The sequence below is a fragment of the Neofelis nebulosa genome, chromosome 9, assembly GCF_028018385.1.
Source record: "Neofelis nebulosa isolate mNeoNeb1 chromosome 9, mNeoNeb1.pri, whole genome shotgun sequence".
Taxonomy (NCBI): Eukaryota; Metazoa; Chordata; class Mammalia; order Carnivora; family Felidae; genus Neofelis; species Neofelis nebulosa.
In genome coordinates this window covers 110,173,896-110,183,639 of record NC_080790.1, presented here as the reverse complement: position 1 = coordinate 110,183,639, position 9,744 = coordinate 110,173,896, and the positions used below count along the sequence as shown (strand labels likewise).

Sequence of the window (9,744 nt, the reverse complement as noted above, 5' to 3'; positions counted from 1 at the left end):
TTAGCAATCTTGTTTTAAAGTGTATGCTCATTTTTGTGAAAATTCCAATTTCCAAATTAAAAATTTGTTATAGATTGGACATCTTTCATATATATTTCTTGACCATTGTATGTTTATATCTTTTCTATTAAACTCTTTTTCCTGGGGCACCTGGGTGGCTCAGTGGGTTAAGCGTCTGACTTTAGCTCAGGTCCTAATGTCAGAGTTTGTGGGTTTGAGCCCCACCTGGGCTCGCGTGCTGAGCGCTCAGAGCCTGGGCCTGGAGCTGTTGCAGATTCTGCCTCTCCCTCTCTCTCCCTCCCCTGCTTGTTTTCTCTCTCTCTTTCAAAAATAAATAAATATTTTAAAAAATAAGTTCTTTTTTCCTATTGATTATAGGGACCACTTTATATATTAATCATTTCCCCATTTCATATATTCTCCCCCATTTTGTCATGTTTCTTTTGCTTATAGCATTTCTCTTTAGTTGTGTTTGCTATCCTATCTTGGTCTGTAGAATGTTTTTCTACTACATATCTTGATGTGGATTTAGTTTTATTTATGCTGTCCAGGGAGTTTTGTGTCCTCAATCAGAAGATTTATGTATTGCATCATATCTAGAATATTCTCAACTCTTAGGGCTTCACATATTGCCTTTCCCTACACTATTCTCTCCCTCTGGCAATTCTATTGGATGAATCTATTTCATGGAAAGTAAGATACCTCGAAGTATAATGCACCATTATTTTGTGTAGCACAAGAAAAAAATATAAAATGTTAAATGGTCACACAATACTTTATCATTTAGAATTTCTATTTTGCAATTGTTGAAAGAAATTTTAGTTTATTTAAAATATTTGTGTTGGGGGCGCCTGGGTGGCGCAGTCGGTTAAGCGTCCGACTTCAGCCAGGTCACGATCTCGCGGTCCGTGAGTTCGAGCCCCGCGTCAGGCTCTGGGCTGATGGCTCGGAGCCTGGAGCCTGTTTCCGATTCTGTGTCTCCCTCTCTCTCTGCCCCTCCCCCGTTCATGCTCTGTCTCTCTCTGTCCCAAAAATAAATTAAAAATGTTGAAAAAAAAAATTTTTTTTTTAAATAAAAAAAAAAAAATTTGTGTTGTATATTACTCCGTGTATACATAAAAATACAAAATAAATTAAGACATTCTTAATATTTCTCCACATTTAGTTTCTGACAGTTGCTAATACTGCTGTTTTTCCATATGCTAGCATACTCTGTTATCACAGGTGTTGATGATGCAGGCATTCTCAAGAGTGCTACTCTCTGGTCTCTGGAATCTCTTCCAAGTCTCTGCCACCCGCTTGTAAATTAAAGAAAAAATTTTTTTAAGTTTTTAATATATATATATTTAAATTTTTTTTTCAATGTTTATTTTTGAGAGAGACAGAGACAGAATGCAAGTGGGTTAGGGGCCGAGAGAGGAAGACACAGAATCTGAAGCAGGCCTCAGGCTCCTAGCTGTCAGCACAGAGCTGGACGTGGGGCTGGAACTCACCAGCTGTGAGATCATGACCTGAGCCAAAGTCAGTGCTCAACCGACTGAGCCACCCAGGTGCCCCAATATATATATATATTTTAATGTTTCTTTATTTTTGAGAGAGCACGCACATAGGTGAGCATGCGTGGGAGAGGGGCAGAGAGAGAGGGTGACAGAGGATTCCAGGCAGGCTCTGTGCTGATAGTGGAGAGCTTGATTTGGGGCTCAAACTCAAGAACCACAAGATCATGACCTGAGCCAAAGTCAGATGCTTAACCAACTGAGCCACTCAGGCACCCCATAAAAATGTTTAAGTCAATTTATTTAAAGTAAAACAAATAAGGAAACAGTTCACCCATTTCTCCCACCCCCACCCCCGACCTCTAGCAACCACCAATCTGTTCTCTATTTGTGAGCTTGGTTTTGTTTTTGTTTTAGGTTCCATGCAGAGATCATATGGTATTTGTCTTTCTCTGTCTGACTTATGCACTTAGTATAAAAGCCCTCAAGATCCAACCATATTGTTGCAAACAGCAAGATTCCATTCTTTTCTATGGGTGAATAATATTCCATTGTGTAAATACACATATATATGTATCATAATTTCTATATAAATTCATCAATGAATACTTAGGTTGTCTCCATCTTTTCAAGTTAATATTTTCATTTTCTTTGGATTGATATCCAGAAGTGAACTTGCTAGATTATATGGTAGTTCTATTTATATTTTTTATTATTTTTTAATATTTATATTTTGAGAGAGAGACACAGAGAGACAGAGACATAGTGCGAGCAGGGGAGGGGCAGGAAGAGAGGGAGACAGAATCTGAAGCAGGCTCCAGGCTCTGAGCTGATGATGGAGCTTGAACCTACGAGCCATGAGATCATGACCTATGCCAAAGTCAGACACTTAACCGACTAAGCCACCCAGGTACCCCTGGCAATTCTGTTTTTAACATTTTTGGGGAACGCCCATACTGTTTTCCATTGTGGCTGCACCAATTTACATTCTCTCCAACACTGTGCAAGGGTTCCTTTTATTCATATCCTTGCCAATACTTGTTATTTTTTTCTCTTTTTGATAATAGGTGTGAGATGATATCTCATTGTAGTTTTGATTTGCATTTCCCTGATGGTTAATGATGTTGAGCATCTTTTCATATGCCTGTTGGCCATCTGTATGTCTTCTTTGGGAAAATGTCTATTCAGATTTTCTGCCAATTTTTAAATTGGATTGTTTTTTGCTATTGAGTTGTGTAAGATAGTCCCTTATCTGTTACATGATTTGCAAGTATTTTCTCCCATTCAGTAGGTTGCCTTTTCATTTTTTTGATGGTTTCGCATTTGTAAATTTTGATACTGGCACCTTCTTGCTTTATGTATGATCAACTATTCTTTTGCATATATTTTAATATCAAAACGTAATAGTTTCATTCATTTGTATTTTCCTTTCTTATTCTGTTTGCAAAATGGGGAATTCTTTGCAAAATGGGGAATGTGTTCCCTCCAGGAACTCGGCTACTCTGTTTCTTTGCCTTTTGCTTACATAATAACATTTGGTTTAATGCCAGATCTAAGTGTAATGGATTTGAAGGCATTTTATTTTATTTTTTTTTTAATTTTTTTTTTTCAATGTTTTTTATTTATTTTTGGGACAGAGAGACACAGAGCATGAACGGGGGAGGGGCAGAGAGAGAGGGAGACACAGAATCGGAAACAGGCTCCAGGCTCCGAGCTGTCAGCACAGAGCCCGATGCGGGGCTCGAACTCACAGACGCGAGATCGTGACCTGGCTGAAGTCGGCCGCTTAACCGACTGCGCCACCCAGGCGCCCCTGAAGGCATTTTAAATGGCAATTAAATTCCACCCATGTCGCACCCACAGTGCAGGTTGATCAGTTGAAATGAAGACATATGAATGACTACCAACGATCTGTGGTCAGAGAAGGCCCTCCAAGGTAGTAGAATTTTACACAAAATCTAGCTGTTTGGAGAGTGGAAGAAAGTATATTCGGCTGGGGCACCTGGGTGGCTAAGCAACTTCAGCTTAGGTCATAATCTTGGGGTTTGTGGGTTTGAGGCCCCCGTTGGGCTCTGTGCGGACAGCTCAGAACCTGGAGCTTGCTTCAGATTCTGTGTCTCCCTCTCTCTCTGCCCTTCCCCCACTCACACACACTCTGTCTCTCTCTGCCTCTCAAAAAATAAACATTAAAAAAAAAAAGCATTCTAGGCTGAAAGAATAGTATGTTGAAAAAGGACAGCATACTTAGAAGATGTTCACATAGTAGTTTGTTTTAGAATTCAAAGATTTTTTTTTTTATGGGCAATTTCCCCCAGTTTTATTGAGATATAATTGACATATAATAGAACTCAAAGATTGATATGTCTAGAACACATTGAGAAAAGGGGAGTGTGGTACAAGATGAAGCTGCAAAGGGAAGCAAAAATGAGAGCTTGGAGACTTTGCAAGTGCAAGGGAAAATTATCAGAAGGTCACCGACAAGATCTAATTTGTTTTTAGAGGATCACTTCAACATCTGGTAAAGATGCTATTCCAATCAGCGAGAGAAACAATGTATTGATTATCAAACTCATTAAATGTCTAGGAAATAATAAAGCTATAGACTCTTCCTATTAACTCTTCACCAAAATAGATTCCAAAATAAATAGATTAAAGAATTAAAATTCAAATGAATGGAGGTGCCTGTCTGGTGAGTTGGTACAGCATGTGACTCCTGACCTCAGGGTTGTAAAGTTTGAGCCCCACATTGGGTGTAGAGATTACTTAAAAATAAAATCTAAAAAAAAAAAAAAAAAAAAAAGAAAATTTCAAATAAATGTAAACCCAAAAAGATGTGTAGAAGTCTTCTGGTGATTATGAGATCCTGCTATGGGTTTCTAGATATAAAAGGAAAAACCTCATAAAACATAAGAAATGGCTACATAAATTTAAAAACAATTTTTTTAATGTTTATTTATTTTTGAGAGACAGAGCATGAGTGGGAGAGGGGCAGAGAGAGAGAGGGAGACACAAAATCTGAAGCAGGCCCCAGGCTCTGAGCTGTCAGCACACAGCCCGATGCGGGGCTCGAACTCATGGATCATGAGATCATGACCTGAGCCGAAGTCAGATGCTTAACCAACTGAGCCCCCCAGGTGCCCCCCTTTTTAAAAAAATTTTTTAATGTTTTTAATGTGGTTTTTTTAAATTTTTTAAAATGTTTTTTTAAAACATAAGTTTTAAAACTTCAATATGCGTGAGAGCACTCTGTTGGTTTTCACGCAGAGAACCTAATTCAAACTTTTCACTTTTCAAGAGAAAAGGTGACTTTATCAATCTAAACAAAAGCCGAAGTAGGTAGTTTCCAGTGTCCAAGGCTCAGTCTTAGTAAGTGTATGGAAAAAATGGTTACCCACATTAATAAACAAAGGAAAGTAAAGGGAGACAGAATTATAACCTACCAATTAATGAAAATTGTGTTAATATTTGTTGATAGGAAGAAACCAAGGAAGTGGGCACTTTCATGCGTTGAAAATAGGAGTATAAATGGTTTACTTTTTCTCGTGGGAATTAGGTAATGTGTACAGAAAGCCTTCAAATTTTATTTATTCTTTGACACACAAATTCAAACTCCAGGATTTTTTCCTGAAGAAGTAATGGGGGTACTTACCAAGATGAAGCATGTTTATTTCTTGTATAATTATTAAAAATTCCTCTGAGGGGCGCCTGGGTGGCTCAGTAGGTTGAACATCAGACGTGGGCTCAGGTCATGATATCACATTGATGAGTTTGAGCCCCACATCTGGCTTTGCGCTATGGGGAGCCTGCTTCCGATTCTGTCTCCCTCTCTTTCTGCCCGTCCCCTGCTCACTCACGCTCAAAAATAAACAAACATTAAAAACAAATTATAAAAAAAAAAAATTCCTCTGAAAGTGGAAATAACCTTGAGGTCTAACAAAATACCGTTAAGTAACAAAATGCTGTTATGGTAAATCTGTAAGAATACTAAACGGTCTTTGAAATACCATTCTCAAAGGGCATATAATGATAAAGAGAAAAGTCAGATTATGAAATGGTATAAATAGTAGTATTCCAATTTTCTAAAATTGTTATATCGAGGTATAAGTGCACAGAAAATAGAATGAAAATGCAATAATGTAAATAATAACAATTATGTGTGGCTGGTGATACCATAAATGATTGTAATGTTTTCCATTATATGTCTCTGCATTTTCCATTTTATTTTTCTGCATTCTTCATCAGATATGTATTGTTGATCAGAAAATGTTAATGAATGTTGGGAGAGAAAAATGCTGTAAACTATTTTATATAATTTCTGGCAAATTTCTTTACAAGGTGGTATCATGTGTGAGTGATTCTCGATTCTAGCTGCCCATTAGAAACACCTGGGGAGCTTAACAACAACCAAAAAGCCTATTTCCTCTAGGCTCCATCTCAGAGATTCTTATTTAGTTGGTCCAGGGTGGGCCCTCCATTAGTATCTTTTAGAAGCTCTCCAGGTAATTCTAATAAATAATGAGGCCTGAGTAGTACTGTCTCTCACCATGTGTGATCAATAGATGAATATTTGCTTAAAGCTCCTCCATGTAGACTGTTGGTTTGAAAAAAATCAGACCTACAATTTGCCGAGAGGAAACTGACATTATAGTTTAAATGGACTAATGATTGACTAAGTTTGTGGGAGGGCAGGATTTGCATTTTTGAAGCTTTAAGAAGTTTGACAATTCTGCAGAGTGCACTCGTAATTCCATTTTGCATGTTGCCTCATTATACTGAGTAAGGTTTCCCTGAAAACACTCGTCAGGCTAAGAACTAGAAAGGCGATATGGAGGGCAAGGTAAAAAGCAGATAAAGCCTGTATTTGTTTAATGACAATTTTTAAAAGAAGTTACTGTTTAAAGAATTATTAGTTCTTCCGATGTAATAGAAGAAAATTCTTCAGGTAACTGAAGAATTATCTTGCTTGTACCAATGTAGTTTTCAAATATCAGAAAGGGGGGAAGTGTTTTTATCGTAGAATAATAATTATAGCAATAGCTGTCCACTTACACTGAGTTCACAGTCAGCCTGAATATTCGGGGGGGGGGCGGTTTAAGAATCTCTTGTTAGTTACCTCAACTAATCTAAGTAACATCTAAAAATAATGGAACTAATGAAGGAATGCAATGAAAAAGTCACTGTAAACAAGATATGCTACAAGCCCAGAAGAAATGACCCTAGGGAAAGAGCTATTATGAGGATTAGAAAAGAAAAATCAGGAATAGAGGAGGAGGTGTAAGGTAATGTAAAGGAACAAAATCTTTCTTCAGGCTGGAGATAAGGGGAGATTTTTAAAAATTTCTTTCTTTTTTTTAATTAAATTAAAAAAAAATTTTTTTTTTTTAACGTTTATTTATTTTTGAGACAGAGACAGAGCATGAACAGGGGAGGGTCAGAGAGAGGGAGACACAGAATCTGAAACAGGATCCAGGCTCTGAGCTGTCAGCACAGAGCCCGACGCGGGGCTCGAACTCACAGATCGTGAGATCATGACCTGAGCCGAAGTCAGCCGCTCAACCGACTGAGCCACCCAGGTGCCCCTAAAAATTTCTTTCTACAGTTAAGAGAGAGCTAGACCCTAAAGCTTGCCTAAAGGCCTATTAGTATGACTTTCAGAGGTCTGAGTACCTGTTCCCTGCTCTCTACAGCACTGATCTCATTAATGTACTTGGTCTAAGCTCAGTTAGCCCGGCAGGGCTGAGAGCAATGGCTGAGAAGTTTGTTCAGGCCAAATTGTAGGGGCTTATCTACCCTAGTAATCATACTGTCCATTCTGAAACTCTGATTTGTATGCACAGCTCTCCAGCCTCCTTTATATTAGGCTGGATTTGAAAGGCAACAGCTGAGCTGGAAGGACTGCTGTGATGCTTACTTCTCAGTTGTGACCTTTCAATTATGTAAGTACCCTAATAGTAATGATCTGGATACAAACACCTTCTGTCTCAGAGGATGACCTTGTTGGCTCTCTGTGTTGACATCCTTCTACATCCTTTAGATAATAAACCTTGGTTAATTTACTCAATACGTGTCTGGTGTTTAGATGAAGAAGTAACCGCTGACATTGGTCAAAATGGTGGTCACACAGTCCTCAACAGATTAAAAGAGCTTTAAAATTACCATTAGTATGCTATTTACTTTTATAAGTAATAAAAGACAAAATACAAAAGCAAAGTTTTTTTTAATGTTTTTATTTATTTATTATTATTTTTTTGAGACAGAGAGACAGAGTATGAGCAGGGGAGGGGCGGAGAGAGAGGGAGACACAGAATCTGAAGCAGGCTCCAGGCTCTGAGAGTCTGACACGGGGCTCGAACCCACGGACCGTGAGATCATGACCTGAGCTGAAGTCGGAGGCTTAACCGACTGAGACACCCAGGCGCCCCAAGCAAAGCTTTCTATAAATAAAGTATGGCTTAAAAGGAGTGGTTTGTTTCTCCCCTTCCCCGCCCCCCCCCACCCAAAAAAAACCCCACCAAGTATTTGTGCAACATTGTTGGTAGAAAACAAAACACACCTAGGAGCGCCTGGGTGGCTCAGTCGGTTAAGCGACCAACTTCAGCTCAGGTCATGACCTCGTGGTTGGTGAGCTCGAGCCCCGAGTTGGGCCCTGTGCTGACAGCTCAGAGCCTGGAGCCTGCTTCGGATTCTGTGTCTCTCTCTGCCTCTCCCCTGCTCATGCTGTCTCTCAAAAATAAATATTAAAAAAAAAAAAAAAACACACCCGGATTCAGTATTCCTCCATACCTATTTTACTGTCACTCTCAAGCACGGTTAACAGGAGCTTGGGAATATACTTATACAAATCAAGGAAACAACGCCTTTCTCAGAATTTTGGCTACTTCATCCAAAACTAAGGTCAAATTTGCTAATACGAAATTGCAACTCCTACGTGTGCAAGTTTCTCTCGCTAAATTACAGTATATTTATGGGAAGGCATCCCATTTCATACTTGTTTTACATCACTTACAAAGCAGAAAATAGGAACCGCTGAAAGAAATGTTTGAACCACACAGGTATGAATGAATTTAGGAAGGCAGGCAGTATGTACAATGGTTATCGTGGACTTTGGTAACAAATAGATCTATGTTCTAATTCCTAGTGGGCACTTTCTAGCTGTTGAGACCTTGGTTAAATCATTTTTCTCTAGGAGAACTTTTAAATCCATTCAAGTACCAAGGATGTGTCAGGTACCTCGGGGATGGCACTGTGAACGAAGAAGGCAACATTCCCGTCCAAGAAAAGGTCTTTCAACAGTCCAGAAGACAGAAGTTTGAAAAGCCGTGTAAGAACTCTATAAAACGAAAATCATATCCACTTCCAAGCAGATTGAGATAGATAAGGCGATTACTTAGTTCAGTGCCTAGCATAATTAACACTCAATAAGTACTAGAGACAGCTTGGAGAGGCAAAGCCGACTTAAGTTTGGGTTTCACTTCCTTATCACGTGAGTCTCTCCTACACAGGTGGGCTCCGCAGGCCTTTCCACTCAGGGCCTAACAAGTATCTGCTTATACGTGTGAGGGACGCGCCCCGGTTACAGAGGACGCGAAACTAAGATCAGCAAAACACCACCCACACAAGAACCTCCAGGCTCCCACCTCTAGCCCCCGGCTACCAGTTTTACCTCTAGGATCCTGGGCGCCAGCGCCAGTCGACCAAGGTCAGGCCCGAGCTGCCATTGGCTAGTCTCCTTCGGAAACACACGCCTTTTCCCGCTTCCTCACGTTGATAGTCCAATGCACGCCTCTCCGCTCCTCTCCGGTCCTCTCGGCCCCGCCCCTACCGCCCCGCCTCCCTGGCGGATTCACGCCATTGGTGGGTCTCTGGGGCCGTGATGGCGGCGGTGCGCGTGCGCGCTCGCTCCAGGGCCGCCCTCTCGAGAGGAGCTAGCGGGCGGGTGGTGGAGCAGGCTGACCGTGCTTCGCCTGGGTGAAAGGGCGGCGGCAGCACTGGGCGGGGCCGAGTTCCACGGCGGGCGGCAGGGCTGTGGTGGGTCCTGCAAGCGGCTCAGGCGGGGCGGGGCCGGCCCAGCGGAGTCCGCGCGCGCCCGCACTGAGCTGCCCGCTCCGGCGGCTGCGCTGCTCGCCTGCTGCGGCGTCGCGCCGGGGTCTCCAAGCATGACCGAGCTGAGGCAGAGAGCGGTCCGCGAACCGGACGCACCGCCAGAGGACAAGGTAGCGGCGGCGTCGGAGTGGGCGCGGATGGGCAG

The 9,744-nt window shown here is 41.2% G+C and overlaps 1 protein-coding gene across 1 annotated transcript in view; it reads left to right on the top strand.

Annotated features, from left to right (window-relative positions):
- The first annotated feature begins 9,433 nt into the window (after positions 1–9,433).
- CDS2 (CDP-diacylglycerol synthase 2) overlaps positions 9,434–9,744 on the top strand; it is a 57,104-nt gene continuing 56,793 nt past the window's right edge. Inside the window, exon 1 of the mRNA XM_058684959.1 lies at positions 9,434–9,709. Coding sequence (XP_058540942.1) covers positions 9,653–9,709 — 57 coding nt within the window. The 5' untranslated portion in view covers positions 9,434–9,652. The remainder of the gene's footprint in view (positions 9,710–9,744) is intronic.